The 17,782-nt window shown below is 36.8% G+C and overlaps 1 protein-coding gene across 4 annotated transcripts in view; it reads left to right on the top strand.

Moving 5' to 3' along the window:
- SBF2 (SET binding factor 2) overlaps positions 1-17,782 on the top strand; it is a gene marked incomplete at both ends in the record, with an annotated part of 278,020 nt that overhangs the window by 145,761 nt on the left and 114,477 nt on the right. For 3 of the 4 annotated variants that reach the window (XM_082000476.1, XM_082000474.1, XM_082000475.1), the window contains 7 exons: positions 9,454-9,586; positions 11,203-11,311; positions 12,048-12,161; positions 12,685-12,762; positions 15,084-15,197; positions 15,730-15,858; positions 16,611-16,709. In XM_082000476.1, coding sequence (XP_081856602.1) covers positions 9,454-9,586; positions 11,203-11,311; positions 12,048-12,161; positions 12,685-12,762; positions 15,084-15,197; positions 15,730-15,858; positions 16,611-16,709 — 776 coding nt within the window. The remainder of the gene's footprint in view (positions 1-9,453; positions 9,587-11,202; positions 11,312-12,047; positions 12,162-12,684; positions 12,763-15,083; positions 15,198-15,729; positions 15,859-16,610; positions 16,710-17,782) is intronic. The other variant, XM_082000477.1, reaches the window with a different exon arrangement.

The following is a 17,782-nucleotide window of genomic DNA, read 5'->3' as shown; positions in this document are numbered from 1 at the left end:
TTACTTTCAGACAGTTTACCATATATGAATCAATTTGGAGAGCTGATAAACTGCAGTATCTTTTTTTGATTACTTAAATAAATCAGCAGTTGCAAGTAATTTCTCCTTCATATCAAATTACAATTTTAAATTTGCTATCAGAATAAAGAAAGGTAATTTTGGCTAATTTAAGTGCTATAAATAATTTTTATAGCATGTGCTTATTTTTCTAATGTATCTTTTGATGTATGTGGGAGAGAAGGTTTCACAAAATATTTGGTACAAACAAGAAATTCATGTTTCTTAAAAGGGCAGTTCTAAAGAAGGAAAGTCACCTATAAAAATTTTTAGAAATGTGGGAACATTTCAGTAGCACTCTCCCAGCTTTACATAGGGAAATCTGGCAGCATTTCAGTTCATTAGTATGTATCTGTTATCCCAGTCCATTCAAAATTCTTTTACAGAATTCTTTCATTGAGTTTTGGTTAGTGTGGGCCTGTGAGGGTTATACAGAAATTCTGTATCCTGATATTAGTTTCGTACAGGATTATTGTTTATTTCTACTTAGGAATCTCTCGGGGCTGAAATACTTGATATTTATGGGATAAACATCCAAACCAATTAGCTTCCTATTTTAGGTATCTTACTAGATAACTAAATAGCTAAGCAGAAGATAAGATATGAAATGAGATGTGAAAATAAATCCTATTTCATCAGAATAGACTGTTACTCAAATGTTAATGCCTGCATACATATAGAAATAGACAGTAAAAGAGCAAAAAGTTCTGTTTTAATCTGGTAGTTAACAGTTCAATATTGAGAAATACTGCTTGCCACCTTCCCTCTAGGAGAAAATAATTAATATCATATTTTATTTGCGTGAAGATTATCTTCCCCTTAACAGCTGTGAATTTAATTTTGGTGGTGGGTTGACCCTGGTTAGACACCAGGCGCCCACCAAAGCTGCTCTATCACTCCCCCTCCTCAACTGGACAGGGGAGAGACTCTACAACGAACGGCTTGTGGGTCAAGATAAGGACAGGGAGGGATCACTCACCAATCACTGGCATGGGCAAAACAAACTCAACTTGGGGAAATTAGTTTATTACCAATCAGATCAGAGTAGGATAATGAGAAATAAAACCAAATCTTAAAACACCTTCTCCCCACCTCCCTTCTTTCTGGGCTTAACTTTACTCCTGATCTCCTCTACCTCCTCCCTGCCTCAGCGGCACAGGGGGACGGGGAGTGGGGGTTGTGGTCAGTTCATCACACCTTGTCTCTGCCGCTCCTTCCTCCTCAGGGGGAGGACTCCTCACACTCTGCCCCTGCTCCAGCCTGGGGTCTCTCCCACGGGAGGTAGTCCTCTACGAACTTTGCCAACGTAAGTGCTTCCCACAGCCTGCAGTTCTTCATGAACTGCTCCAGCCTGGGTCCCCCACGGGGTCACAAGTCCTGCCAGCAAATCTGCTCCAGCGCAGGCTTCTCTCCCTTCGTGGGTCCACAACTCCTGCCATAAGCCTGCTCCAGCACGGGCCACGGGCTTCCCACAGGGTCACAGCCTCCTTCAGGCATCCACCTGCTCCAGCGTGGGGCCCTCCATAGGCAGCAGGTGGAGATCTACTCCACCATGGAGCTCCATGGGCAGCAGGGGGACAGCCTGCCTCACCATAGTCTTCATCACGGCTGCATGGGAATCTCTGCTCTGTCACCTGGAGCACCTTCTCCCCCTCCTCCTTCACTGACCTTGGTGTCTGCAGGGTTGTTTGTCTCACATCTTCTCACTCCTCTCTGTCTGCAATTGCTGTTGCCATTTTTCACCGCCCTTTAACATGTTACCACAGATGTGCTACCTCTCTCACTGATGGGCTCGGCCTTGGCCAGTGGTGGGTCTGTCTTGGAGCTGGCTGGCACTGGGTCTGTTGGACACAGGCGACGCTTCTAGCAGCTTCTCTCAGAAGCCACCCCCCCAGCACCCCAATACCAAAACCTTGCCATGCAAACCTGATAGAATTTTATACGCAAACGTACTTCGACTGACATTCTCTTGGCATATATTCTTTGCTGGAATTTGCTGGAATTTGGATTTGATGTGTGTTCAGTAAAAGGAAAAAAAAAAAAGGCAAAACCAACATTTAAAATAAAGTAACTAAATCTCTTTTTAATAGCATCTATCAAGCCTGTCTGAGCCAGACATACGATCGGTTGCAAACCTTCAACTGGTAATGCACATTATGCTTGTCTAATTCAAAGTTATTGCTTTCATTTGCCTCCCTGCCATGTGAGTACTTTCTATATATGAAACCATTATTTGTCTGGTTTACCTTCCCTTGTAGTTTCTGCTTTATTGAGAAAACTCACTCAACACACTCACATAAATCTTGAGCTTATCGGTCTCACTTTGGATTATGTATAGCTTAAAAACTGCATATGAAATGGTATTGCATTTCTCTCTTTCAGGGATGAAGACCTTATTATCTAAATATTTTATTATTAAGTATCTTTAGCAATATCATCGTCTCTGAAAAAAAGATTTGCTGATCATGTTAAGTCAGTGTATTGGCAGAGTTGTGTTTGAAGGCTCAAGAAATCCAGAGGGCTTTTGCTGCTCCTTTAAGTAGGTCTGCAAAGAGATTTAATGAAATCGGTAATAATGAAGTGGTATCAAGATGCAAATGACAGACATCACCATGTGTCTTCCTAATTAGATCATATACTGTGCTTAATCCTTGTTTCCTTGTGCCTGTGTAATTTTGGGTTTGGATGACAACCATCTGCTTGACTCTGTGTTGACAGAACACAGTTGGTACTGTTAAACTTTGGGAGAGCAGTAGTGGTAGGAACGTTTATCCATCAGCTGAAGAGATCTTTTTTATTTTTATAGATATACACACACACACACACACACATTCTCTTTGATATGCTGTTTAATGATCAGTTGGCTTTTATGGCTTTTATACCAGAATCTTTCTGTATGGTCCTCCTGTTTCTTACCTCTTCCCATTCTCCCCAAAGGCTGGTTTGTGGAGAAGCCTTCATTCTGCCCTGCTTCTTACAAAGAACATGCAACATTCATGGTTCAGATATGGAGTTGCCTTCACTTCAGTTCCAAAATCAAAAGTTTATCTCTAAAAATGTGTTTTGATTTCAGTACTCTGTGTCACACCCATGTTTGCTTCTACGTGGTCAGAAATCAGTACAAATGCTTTATTCTTTAAAGGTTTGATTCTTTGAGGGAGCCTTAGCTGAAGGCTCTGTGCTTTAGAGACTGCTTCTCTTCCTCCTAAGTCTGACAAAGACCAAATAAGTTAATCTCTTGGGGTCCTTGTCTGACTCATGTTCTGTGTTACCCAGCCAGAAAGCAGGATAAATTAACCCTCACAAAACTCTTTGCTGGCACAGCTAGATTGCTGCCCATTTGTGAGAAAGTTTGGCTCTGTTTTAATCGTGTAGTGTGCAGTGCAGTCCTACTCTAAAAACAGAACAACATTCTTTTCTGAATGTGAATGTGTCCTGAAATATGTGACATAGCAGTTTTGGGGGTTTGTTTTAACTGTGTGTAATTAGTTGTTTGGAGATACTGTGTAATTTTTGGATTGACGAGGATTACCTATATGAGTATTGAGTACAATTGTCGCCTCTTACTTACTAGTTAAGCCTGTATTTTCTTCATTAGCAGTGCTATGCAGCTACATCTAAAAATAAAAATGAAAAGAGTTTTGTTTTTCTCTACTTTTTTCCCAGTTATCTTTAGAGCTTGACACTGCCTGGCACAGAACTTGTACTATGCACTCTCCAGTGGCCTTTCAGAAAGGCTTTTCAGTCTTTGTTGACCTATTTCCTGGATTAATCTGGCTAAGTTATGGATTATTTTGTCTATTAAGCTTTTTCTTGTGTCCAGTAATTCAAGAATGGCATATTGGCATAATAATGCATTCAACTAGTTGAGTTTCCGAACCTATGTTTATAACTCTTTACAAAAGTTTGAAGTTAGTGATAATAATTTGATTTGATGCAGTATAGAGGACAGCTAATAATTTGTCTAGTACACTTTGTGTTTGGGTTTTTTTTAATCATGCTTAAATGAATACCTAAATTCTAGGACAACAGGAAGCAGGCAGAATGATACATTTGTTGATGTAGGATGTCAGATAATTTAGTACAAATTACAGATTCTTTAAATACTTGAAAACAGTGAAGGTCAGGAAGCCTCCATTCAAAATTTTCCAGCATATGTATAATATTTTACAGGATGTCTGTCTGTAGACTGCAAAAGAGTAATCTGTAAAAATCAACTTGTTTGTTGTTTTTCATGTTGTCTATTTATGCCTTGACAAATTAGCATCGGATGTAGTGTGGAGTCTGAAGACCAGTATACGGTTCAAGGTTACAGACAGACACGATTGTGTCTTGTAGCATGAGGAAACCGGGCTCAGGCTATTATTCGGAACTGCTTGTTTTCAGTAAACAACATGCAAGGCTTGAAACAACACCTTGGTGGCTTGGTCAAATAATTTAATTAATGGTTTAAATGGTTTAAAAAAGGCAAGTAATCAAAAGTCTTACTATTTATAATTTGTTTGATTCTATGAGATGAAAGTTTCCTTCACGGTCATTATACTGTTGATATTCCTGAATACATATATTTCAAAGTACTTGTGGAACAATAATTTTGTATTGCGTTAGTCGCTATCTTGAGAATAAGAAAATGCCAGATTAGATGTCTATATTCTACACTTGATTTTATTTATTTTATATTCTTCTGTATTATATACAGAGTATTAAAAAAAAAAAAAAAAGTAAAAAAGAGAAGGAAAACAACTGATGCCAAAGCAGCTGTCTGGGCTGTACAAGTTTTTCAGTCAGTGGAAGTAGCTGGCCTGGGTTTCACCATCCACACCCGTTTCCAATCTGAGCAACTCATTTTCGGGAAGTTGGTCAGTACTGGTGACTAGGTTCTCAATGGAAGAGCACTTCTGTTATGCAAAAAAAGCTCCAAAACAAACCCCCCAAACTTCAGAACCTCTCCTTAGGTATAATTTTAATATTTCTTAGGCTGTGAAGCTTTCATTTAGGAAATAAAAGGGCAAGAGCCAGTGAAGTGCTCGCTTTAAACTGGCATTTGTGAAAGATACCTAAAGAAATTACCTTGGTTATTTCTTGGGGGAGGGTTGTATTGTATTGTTATTTCTTGTAAGTTATTTGTGCATTTTTATATGACCTGTGATTACACAGGACAAGTCAAATACTCTCGTGATAAATTCATTTGTATTGTAGGTACCTTGCAGAAATGAAAATAATTTTGTTTTCAAATGCAAGCACACAAGATTCCTATTCTCTTTTTTTTCCTGTTTTTGCTGAAATATGGCCAGTTTTGATGAGGTGACTTTCTGCTTTTTATGCATTCAGAAGGCAGAAAACGGTCAAGAGAATTTAGAAATAACTTTTAGATGGGGAATCAATCCCTTGAAAATTCCAGGTTCAGCTTGAAGTTAAGATCATCGATGAAGTTACGTCGGTTACGTTAGGTAACTATTGCACGGTTCCCACACAGGTTTCTTGTAGGCACTTGGATTTAGCCCAGCTGCGCAGACGGGGCGTGCAGGAGACCCGTATCCTGCACTTGGCCCTCCGCGGCTCTGCTGAGCAGTTCCCTCCCGCAGGGATTTTGGCCAATGACGGGTTGCGCGGCAGTAACGTACGCGCAGCTCCCGGCTGCTTTTTACTGCTTTTTCCAAGGACCTGCTAACTTGAACAAGTGACAGGGATTGCCAGACTGGAGAGACGATGCGTCTTATCCCTTTTGATATGTGAGCAGTTGGCCAGTGAGCTTTCCTTGCCCCTACCAGCCTCCTTGCTTTGGTGATGGCTTTCATTTGTCCCTCTTCAAACTCACAGAGAAGGTTGGATATTTCCCAGTGCCCTTACTGTTTTTTTTCCTGCTATTCCTTACAAGACCTGCTGATTTGTGAGAGGTGTGTTTACATGCCCTCAATTTTGGTCACTCTCATAAATTCCGCAAATAAAGCAATGCTTTAGTCCAACTTAGCAAAGCTGGGGCTACACCTGCTGCATTCGTATCACAGCAAACATTTCAAATTCAACTTCCAGGGCCAGTTAAAATGTAGTGAACATCTGAGAGACTAACTAGTGAAACGTAATAAAAACGTGTTTGCAGTAAATCTTATTCTGTGTGGCATCAAGTTTATACATCGAAATGGTTGCTAAAAATAGTAGTCTTAAATATCAAATTATATTGGTGCTGATTAAACTACAGTGAGAAATGCCTTTGTGGAGTACAAACTGAAGCTTAATCTACAGCCACTAAGACGCAGAAAAACCAGACTAATTTCCCTAGTGAAGCTATGAAAGCCTCACAAACTATATCATCACTGCTTAATAGCCTAAATTAAACCGATGATTTTTTTTTTTTTTTATTTCTTCTTTTTTTCCCCTTCTTTTTATTCCAGTAAGTGTCGCCTTTTGAGCATAGTCCTTTTGTCCTTGGGAGGAAGGTAGAACTTGTGAAGTCCAGGCTTACTACAGTTGAGTTCAGGTCACAAACCTGTTGTTGTTGTACTTCTACAGAAATGAAGACTTTAGTTTTCTAGTTACCAAGAACATACTCTATTAGGTAGAAAAGTTGATCGTCAGTGGGACTTCAGTGCTGAGTTTTGACCTGTCTTCTAACACAGTGTATATGAACTTGTGTTCTTAAAAGAAACTATCATGAAAAATCAGCAAGAAAAAAATATTACACTGACTAGACATCCAAAATTTTCAGTAAATTGAAGACCCTTACCAAAATCTACTACTTACAGTAGTAAAGATAAAAATCTGACAGACTTACAGGTTAACACTATATGTGAGCATGAAGATTACCTATATTGGCTATACAATAATGCATCATTGTAGTAGTCCCTAGGAGCCTGTGTGATCTTGTGCTTTACAGCCAATGTGTTTTCAATTTTTTTAATAGAAGAAAGAAATAAATGTAACTAATAATTTGTTTTGGCTTCGTAGACAGGTATCAACACTAGAAAGTCAGAGGGTTTTGTGCACATCTTTCTAGAAGGCTGGTGTTCAAATACTATGAAATACTTGCAGGTGTCCTCCTTATACATAAGCAAACTCTTGATTTCCATTTCATCATATATTTTTTTAGTACAATTTTTGCATTTTTTAAGTGCTCAGTTATTGTGTTCTACTGAGAATTGTGTATTGTTTTGATATTTGATGAGTAAGTCTATGTTCAGAATGGATTTCAAGTGAAAAATCTAATACTGGATAAGTTTTAGGGCTTTTAAAGGTACTAGAATTAAGATATTCCTTCTAGACTCTTGAATCATCATAATCCACAGCAAGAAAGTATAGAAAAAAGGGCTATTTTTTTACACAGCTTGATTTCAATTGAATACTTTCAGTAAAGGAATGTTGTAATTCTTAGTAAACACAGATTAAAGCCAAAAACATCCAGAAAATATTTTAGAACTGTTACCTCTCAGCCTCGATTGCAGGTTTAAGAAGTGCAGAATGGAAAAAAAAAACTTCAAGAATTTTTAGTTATAGATATTTTGATCACGAGGGGTGTTTTTAGAGAATTTAGATGTACCAAATGTTGTGAATATTTGTGAGTTTTTTAGGTATTATTTTCCTCAGTAATACCTGCCAGCACACTATAGGTTTATAGAGGATTATTTGAGAATTCTTGTATCTGATTATATGAAAAAAAAATCAGATGTTTAAAAAAACATATTCCTAAGTGTCTTAAGACCTTTGGTGTGGAATGAAATGATGTAAAAAGCCCACTTAGCTTAAAAACAAAAACTTAGTTTAAAACAAAAAGCACGCTCCAAAACAATCTTTAAAATCTTCTGGGAACAGAACAAGGGCAGTTTTGCACAAAAAGGGTGGTTAGTTCAAGTTTTTAATTTCTTACAGAGATTTTTTTAAACAGGCAGCGGTTTCTAACTTTGTGTTTAAATATATACATACCCTTGTACATATATACACAAGAAAGGACACTATTTCAAGTTAGCTTCTAACCACTCACTGATGAGTGCCATTTCATTCACACGAGGAAACTAGTTTGTTGGGTTTTTTTAACGCTACCCTTATGTTGCATATTACAAAGCAGTTTATTTTATACTAGCACGATATTAATTATGCCGCTGAAACAATAGCAAATATTTGCAACAGTAACTCAGTGTTACAAAACCTTCTGTCACAAAGCCTTCTGTCCTTGAGTCCTCTCAAGTCTCTGTGTCTGATTTTGAGTCTGTCCTTAGGATTCTTGGAGAATGGAGTTTGAAAGCACACGCTATTATGTTATTGACTTGTTCATTCTAAGAATTAAATCTTTTTCTCAGCAACCCTCTCTGAATCCTTGTCCCTTTATATTATGAACCAAGCTCCACTCCAGTGAAGCAAATTTTCATACAGCACTCTAGGAAAAAAAAAAAGATTTGCCAAAACATGTAATAAAAATCACTGTAGCAAAACAAAGTGTTAATTATATGAATATAGTAGCTCTCAGTAGTCACACTTCTTATTGGGAAGATTATTGTAAGATAAGCAGTAGCTTTATAAAGGTAATACAGGCTGTCTTACTGATAACGCAAGCTATGTCCTCAGGGAAACATCATACATTCCAGCATATTTCAGGAAATTTCATAAATTTCAGCATATCTCACATATCTCAGACATGTCTGCTTCTCAGGATGGGACTTTGTTTTAAAGGAAATGTATTTTTGGTTTTCCCTGAGAGCACATGGCTTTGTCTCCTAGTAGATTATATTGTCTTAAAAAAAAACCAAAACAAAAAAACAAAAAACCAAAGACAAAGCATCATGTGATTCATGAGTCTTACCCTAAATTCAGTGGGGCTTGTTTAAACAGTTAGCTCGTCTTTAACATATCCTTCTAATGACATGTACGTTCTTACTGCCCCTTTTTAACCTTGTGACTCCTAGAATGCTCTCCATGGATAAAGTATGAACGTATTTACTAGGAATTCTTTGTCATTTTCTTTTGAGCTCGGCAGTATGATCCCCCCACCGTGGAGATACATAAAGATTTAGAAGTTAAGCCTGGATCAGTGACCAGAATTGAATTCTAGATACATAGAAGGCTATGCAGAAAATACATACAATACTGTTTGAAGTCATTATTAAGCATTTCTGGGATTTGTGCTGAGAAGAGGAAATCCTTGAAAGTGGTATTGAAAGGGAGATATAATACATTGTATTTGAAATGTAGAAATACATTCAGATAGTATTTTAGCAACCTGAAAAATAGAAAGGAAGCTGCGCTAGTTAAATAAAAGGTAGAAAAACTTGGGGTTTGCCAATTTATGCATTTATCGTATGCTTTTTGAAAATTCCTCCAGAAAATGGTACATTTTAGTGTAATTTTGATTCTTCTTTTGGTATGTTTTTACAGTTTTTGTTTTCTTGTTGTTTGGGGTTTTTTTAGGAATCCAAAATGTACTCAGCTTATTCTGTGCCGTGCTTACAGAAAATAAGGTTCTCTTTCACTCAGCAAGTTTTCAGAGGCTCAGTGATGCCTGTAGGGCTCTGGAGTCTTTGATGTTTCCTCTTAAATATAGGTGAGTTGAGTTTTGATTCTTTGAACTCTTTGACTAATTTTATAACTCATTTTATAACTTATATTACATTGTCCTTAACAGAAGGAGTTGTGCTACGTTTGTTCAAATAAGCAAAGGTTTTCATGATCATATATACAAGTCCCAGGCTGTACACATCGTTAATAAAAATCTAATTGCATCACGACGGTGGAAACAATTAAAGAAGAACCATCCTACCTACAAATACAATAGAAACCCTACCCACAATGTCAGTTGGATGGTAAAAGTCGTCAGTGATCATCCATAAGTAAATGAAGGGAAAAGACGTGGGGGAGATCTAATAACAGCCTGCCAATAAGTAAGAGGAGGGGTGTGGCAGGAGGACAGGAGATTGGGGTCATAAACCAAAACGGGGGAGAGGGAGGTTTCTGACTGGATGCAGGGAAAACGTGTTTTATGATGAGGGTAACTAAGCAGTGGAACAGAGAGCCTATGGAACTTCCATCCATGTAGGTTTTCAGGACCCCGCTGGACAACTTGATCTGGATCCAGTCTTGACCCTGCTTTGAGCGGGGTTGCAGCAGTCCATCTCAGGCCATGAGTTGGACTAAATGATCTCCTGAGGCCCTTCACAACCTGCAAAATTCTGTGGTTCTAAGATAATATCTGCATTAGCTTGTATCACAGTTTTAAGTCACTGACAAATGTCCAACAGCAAATTAATTTAAATGAACAAATTGATTCTCTCTAAAAAGCCTCATCTGCATCCAGTGTTTTGAAGTGGAAAACTAAATGTCAAGCTATTTGGTGGGGTTTTTTTAGGAAGACGACACCTAATTCTGACTCATCTGTTTTAAAAGATGCTTGTATTTTAGTAGCATATTTTTATTTAAAATATTTCAGAGATGGGCTTAATTTTAATATAGAATAAGAAGGAAAAACTATTGAAATTGAGTTTTGGAATATGTTTCTCAATGCTAAAATAGTCATGAATGTAAATTTTTAACAACTGTAAATCAGGTGTTGAAATGCATTGATCAATTTAGATCCAGATTTTCACATTGCTCTGATGAAAACACTATATTTTTTTAAATTGTGAAATGAGGTAAACATTTTCTGAAATATAGCATTCTATACCTGATGTTTGGTTGTCATTTCAACATCAAAGCAAAAGATGTCATTTAAAGATTTCTTATTAACGACATTTTACAAAAGGCTGAATTGTAGGTATCTGGCTAAAAACTAGCCATCTTTTTAACATGGAAGTATCATGCATGACTTTCGTGTCCCTCGTTACCTAAAAGTTGTGGACAAATATAATGTCCATGTAACATAAACGTTACCAATATAGATAGTCTTTTCTTACTTCGCAAAATACACTTGTTTACAATAAATTGTGAACCCTATAATACAATAATTTCTGGAATTCACATGACAGATGTTCTTTTAACAGTGTGGCACTTCATAATGTAAATCCTTTCATCTTTTGTATTTTTAAAATACAGCTATTTATAGTAAATTTAACATGTAACAGGAAGAATTTTTTTTTTTTAATTTTACTTTTTTTTAGAAAAAAGCTGCCCTATGTGAAGGGATGGTTGGGAGCTTTTATTTTATTTTATTTATTCTTTTCACAGTTATCCCTATATTCCAATTCTTCCTGCACAGCTACTGGAAGTTCTCAGCTCACCAACACCTTTCATAATTGGCGTACATTCTGTCTTTCGTAATGACATTCATGAGCTTGTAAGTATGTCTACCCAGTATGTTCATAGTCCCAATGTCATTTGTGATATTTAGTTGCAGAGATTTTCCATGATTCAGAGATGCTTGTATGAACAATACATATACTTTAAAAATATTACTGTAGAAGGCAAGGCAATCAGGAGGAGAACAAAGAAAAAGCGTCAATTGTTTTGTAAATACATTGAGACTATAAAGTAGAGGAGGGGAATTATTTTATTCTAGTGCAGGATGGGAACAAATGGATCCATTTCCAGCTTTGTCATATATTTGTCATGAGTTTGCACAATTTGCTTACGATTTTCAAATGTATCCTGAATTATTTTATTTTCTCCTTATTTTTTAAGCATATGCTTGGAGAAACTGAACCAGGGTTACAGAGGTACCTAGAAACATGTAATTTTACTTAGAGTTGTCATTACTGTTTCCTTTTGCAAACAGCGTATTAGATATTTCAAATCACTGAACACGGACCTGGAACACCCAGAAACAGAAGTGGCTTTTGAAAGTTTGGCCTAATTTCACCTTCTTAGGTTTACATTAATTTTTCACAGCTAGATTCAGTAATATGAAGTATTTGGAGTATTTTCTTTATCAAAAGCATTCTATACATTAAAATTAATACTGTTTTAGTTTGTTTATTTTAACTTATGTGTGGATCATGAAATTTGGACTTCCGCGTTTTTAAACTATTCTCACGGTATGCACTACCGATAATATTTTTGTTTGTTCTTTACAGTTAGATGTAATCATAGCAGACCTGGATGGAGGCACAATTAAAATTCCTGAATGTATTCATCTTTCTCAGCTGCCAGAGCCACTGCTACATCAGACTCAAATGGCGCTTTCTCTAGTATGTTTTGATACAAGCCCCGTTTTCATTATCTTGAAGTTCAACAAAAGAATAACCTATTAGTCTTAAAGTTTATTTGTATGATGCCCTTATATTAATATTCAAGAATGATTGATTCTGCACTAGGGAATCACCAAAAAAGTAGTTCAGTTTGTGTTTTTACTATTGTCATAAATTGGAAAACACCTTATTTGGAGGCTTCTGAACAAATCTTCTTACCTTAAAGAGAAGACTTTTCTGTCTTGTTAATCTGTTTCAGATGAATCAATTCTAAAATCCCCAACTATATTGATTAGCTTCATTGACTGTAATAGGAGTTTTAGATAACCAGCTCACTTACAGAAACCTGAAGCTGAGAAATTAATCCCACCTTTATTTCCATACAGTCTTCATAATTTAAGTCAGTCTATTGTTTGAGGTACTTAATATCAGTGAATATTAATTTGAGAAAAAAGAAAAAAATAATTTGTCCTTTCCTCAGCCAAATGAGGGGAAAAAAAATTTTCTTTAAAAAATTCTCTAGGTTTTGCATCCTGATTTGGAAACAGCAGATTATGCATTCCCTCCCCCACGAACAGCTTTATCACACTCAAAAATGCTGGTAAGATTTCTGTGTTATGTCTGACTTCCTTAAGTAGAAACCTGTTGAAATTTTAGACTAACTTTTTTTTAAGAATTTCTACTTTGTGTTTTCTTTTCCATATCCTTTATAGTATTATTGGTGGAGCAGAGAAATGCCATTGGACTTTGCATTCTGCGCTCTAATAGCACTCAAGATATTTGTATTAATATGAAAGCACCTTATTTTCTTTTAATATTGGTGTCTATTGAGTTAAATCTGTACCTTCTCTATTTTGTAGACCAGTAAAGCTGCAGCCTTTTACATGAGTGGACAAACTGGTCTCTGTGTGTGTGTATGTGTGTGTAAATGTTAAAATCAAACTCTTTTACAGATACCCCATACCCCAAGGGAAAAAAAAAGTTCAGAAACACTAAAAATGTCATTCAAGATCTAGATTTTAGAGTAAATATGAGTAAAGATGGGAGCGGTAGCTGTGTCAGCAAAACATAAGCCACTGGTTCTACAATAATAATGATAATTATTGTGCATTGTATGTTTGGACATACTGGGAAAGGAGTTACGTGTTTAACATTGGATTTGGCTTTAATGAACCTCAGCCTGAATGAAGCAATATGTAATTGTCCATACTAAAAAAAGTCTGTAGAACATTTTCTACTAAAATCTAATTAATTTAGATTAAAAGTAGTTGTGAAGCCATGATAACTTAACAACTTGGTAAAGCTGCTGTTTTTCACTTGTAGGAGTGTCTAGAATTGAACACAAGTTGGTAGTCCAAACTAAAATCCAAAAGCCAATTAAATTTAAAAACACACTTTGCATTTTTTGTGTAGGTGTATTCAAAAACGTACAACTCTGAAGTGGTACAATATATTTGTTGTTCTTATTTCTTGCTTTAAGATTGTTTTTTCATTGCTGAAGACAGAAAATGTCATCCAGATTGCATTTAAGCTGATGGCAAAACCCAGCTAAGATTTCACTTTGAATGGTGAAGTTATAAATTAATATAATTATGTATCAAAATAAGAATTTTGTTAAATCTGAAAGAAATTACCATGTTTTCGAGTCGTCCAGAAGGGGTACAAATGTACCTGTTAAAATCCTAGAGAGCAGCCTGGACACAAAGAAAATTAAGAATCCCTCTCAGTAAAGTGAACCCTTACAAAACTGAGTTAAAAATAGAGTAACACCAATCATTTTCCACAGAAGAATAAAGAGACATCTAGAAAAATATTGTAATAGGACAGCTTGATAGAATCTTGTCTATTCTGAAACTTAGTTCTTTAAAAAAACATTACAAGCTTTAACTTATTTAGGTTGTTGATTAGCTGATCAGCTGTTTACCTGATTCGTTAAGCTAATATTTTTTGTGCTTGTAACTTTTAAAGTTAGAGTTTAAAAGACCTTTGAGACACCATAAAACTTGAGGTCATAAAACAGTTTTCAGGACCTCAGATTTCAGGTGTGGCTGCAGTCTGAGTAGGTACCTGAGCTAAGATAAAACAACGTGGGTGGCACAGGATTTGGTGACAGTCTCTAGTTGCATCTGAGCCAGCTGAAGATGTCACTGCCCCAAGTCTGCCACCAACTTTTCACATCATTTCCATTAACCCACTGATGTTTATTTAAGCACTCCCTTACTCATTTAAAACAAAATAAACCAGGACTTCAAAGATCTAGCGATTTAAACTTTTAAAACTAACCCTGGCTTGTTCTGGCTGCAGTGGATTGGCAAGAGCGAGGACTTGAGTTGGAAGAGTCCTAGAGAAGTAGCTGAGCAAACGTCGAGCAGTCTCCCCAGCTGGCAGAGCCACAGCGGACGTCTGGTGATGCCTGTGATGCTCTGAGCCTGGCTCCTCCGGCAGCAGCAATGCCGGCTTAGGCTCTTGTGGTTCCCTGCCACCCCGTCCACTCCAGTGACACTGCTTGCGTAGTGCTGCAGAGCCACACTTATTTTAGGGAATAAATCCAGGCTAAAATACGCCCTTTCCTTTATTTAGCGTTGGTTTTCTCTCATGCAGTTCCTTCACGTGGTTCACCATGTGCCCACCCCAACAGTTACACTTGCATTGCCCAGAGGCTGTTGTGCGGGCACAGAGAAGAGCAGTAGGAGTGAAGGGGTGAACATGCACTAAATCTAGCCTTGCCATCTGAGGACAGGTCGGTGAAACTGTGGCCTCATGTAAGAGAAATCCATACATGTACAAGTATCTCCGCTTTGTATGCTACACTGCTGCATTGTTTGATGAATTTGTAGGTGTTTCTCAGATAGCTTTATACAAAATGTGGGAAAGTTTTGAATACGAAAATGTTTTGACAACATATTCAATTCCTGCTTACAGGATAAAGAGGTGCGAGCAATCTTCCTTAGGCTATTTGCACAACTTTTCCAAGGTTACAGGTCATGTCTTCAGCTGATCAGAATTCATGCTGAGCCAGTAATTCATTTCCATAAGGTAAAAGAGAAGCAGTTATGTATATTTAGTTAATATTAATTTGTGTCACGTTATTTCCACAAGCTTATGTTTTGTACAAATGCTAAAGTTTAAAAAAATAAAATAAAATAATCTATACGTGATAAGCATATCATTTTGACATAGCACTATATCCGTGTATTTTAGTGGGACTAAGTGCAGGGACAGTGATGAAACGTGAAACAAAGTTAACATCAAAATGTAATACAAAGAAACATCTGAGGAATCATTAAGGAATTTTGAAAACATATGTATGTAATTAGAAGACAGTGCTCGAAAGTACTGGTTTTCTGTGTTACTACCTGTGAAATTTATGAAATGTGTGCATCAAACTTCCTGTTACATCACTCTTGAATTTAACTATAAAAAGATACTAGGTAATAGAAAAGATTTAATTAGAAAGTACCACATATTAGCATGAGCCGGTGAAAATGTTTAATTGCTAGTACATAAATAGTTGGTTGTAGTTTTGATACTGATAAAATACATGTATTTTTTTCTATTTCTAATCCAGGCAGCCTTCTTGGGGCAGCGAGGCTTAATTGAGAATGACTTTCTAACCAAAGTCCTCAATGGAATGGCATTTGCTGGTTTTGTGTCAGAGAGGGGTCCTCCTTTCAGAGCCTGTGATCTTTTTGATGAGGTAAAAACTGTTTCTATATTGCCAAGTACTAAAATGTACCTATGATATTTCAGCATGTGAAAAACTATTTAAATGCTCCTGAATCCCCAATGTTTATTATATAAAGTTTATACTAAACTTCTCAATTCTCATTTTCTGCTAAGCATACATTTCTAGTTTTCTTCCATAAAACTATGCCCAGCTCATATGTGTGAAGTTAAATGGTTGCATAAATCATAGTAATGCTGTTCCTATTGTCAGGTTTGGAACTTCATAATGCATCACATTATTTTGAATAATTTCCTTATATTCTTAGAAACATTGAAAAAGTAATTGAGAAATACTAAATTAAATACATATTCAACAATATAAACTGGGACAAACATTTCTTCTTTTTAAAAGTAATGCCATGTTTGTTTTTACTGTGCTGGCTTTTATTTGACTGTAGAGTAGAAATAGAGTTTAGTATTAATTGTGCATAGGAGTAGTATATACAAGAAATATGGATTGAGTTATTAGAAATGTTAAAGCAATGTTTTAGGTATGTAGGACTTCCTCTGTTAGGTAGGACTACAAAATCTAGTAACAGAAGCTCTATAAGAAAGTGAAAATGTCACATGTTCGAGAGCAATGTGACATTGCACATTTTTCAGTGTTCAGTTTTCTTTGCTCAGTTTCGATTTAAGATTAACATTTCCTAACTTAAATAGGAAAGAAATTAATTTTAGTTGAATTATCAACACTTTTATTCTTTTTGTTTGTTTGTTTTAAAGTTGGTAGCCTTTGAAGTCGAAAGAATTAAAGCCGAGGAAGGTAATCCACCAAAAATGATAAAGCACGTTAGAGAACTTGCAGAACAGCTCTTCAAAAATGTAAGTTTACTGTACCTGCTACACTTTCAGAGTCGAGGTAGTAACATGAAAAATCCTTGTTTCTGAGATTGATCCAGTATTTGCAAATGGAGATGACCACCTGTGCTAGTCATCATCTGCGTTATGACGGAAGACTTTGGAACTTTAAATGTCACCGATGTTATACATGTGAAGGAAGTTCAATATAATAATATATATGCTAATATCGATTTACATGTAGCTACTGCTACTTAGCATTCTATTTTCTTACTGTGTATTCACATAATGTATATAAACTATTATTTTCTCTGCTGCAACCTGTCTGTGCCAAATACATCTCTTGCCTCTCAACAGTTTTCCGTATAAATACTGTACATCCAGTTTGGCATAATGATGTATACTTTCAGCAGATCTTTCCTGCTGTGCAGCCCGGTCCCCATGGCTGATGTGCTCAGCAAGCACTATGTCATTTCTTACAGCCTGTTTCTTGGACTCTTTACATTTCCTAGAATACCATTTCCAGTTTCACTCCTGCCTTCCTATCATGCCTTTATGTTACATGGTGCTTTTGTAAAATCTCTTACCATTCCATTAGCTGGCGGGGTTTTTTTGGTGGGTGGTTTTTTTTTTGTTTGGCATTAGCTAATCTCCCTCACCCTTGCACTTCTTGTTCAGACCCCACAGAGCAATATCTATTATGCAGTCAGTTAACACCTTTATTGCCCTTTCTTTTCTATATCCCACTCCCCCAAAACTATGATTTACATCTATTCTTCTATTAAAAAAAAAAAAAAAATCACAAGAATTATTAAGTACTGCTAACTTCCGGTGGCACAGGTTGGCTTGTGTGTGTGTCTCTTTTTCCCGAAATGAATTGCGTGTAAGCATGAGGGAAGTAATTCTGCCCCTGTGAGAACTCCCATGAGGTCATGAGGTGACTCTGCTCTTGTGAGACCCCACCTGGAGTCCTGCATCCAGCTCTGGAGCCCTCAGCACAGGAAAGACGTGAACCTGTTGGAGGGGGTCCAGAGGAGGCCACAAAAATGATCAGGGGGCTGGAACACCTCTCCTGTGAGGACAGGCTGAGAGAGTTG

This window comes from Phaethon aethereus (genome assembly GCF_964289735.1).
Source record: "Phaethon aethereus genome assembly, chromosome: 5".
Lineage (NCBI taxonomy): Eukaryota > Metazoa > Chordata > Aves > Phaethontiformes > Phaethontidae > Phaethon > Phaethon aethereus.
This window is presented reverse-complemented; position numbering and strand designations above follow the sequence as displayed.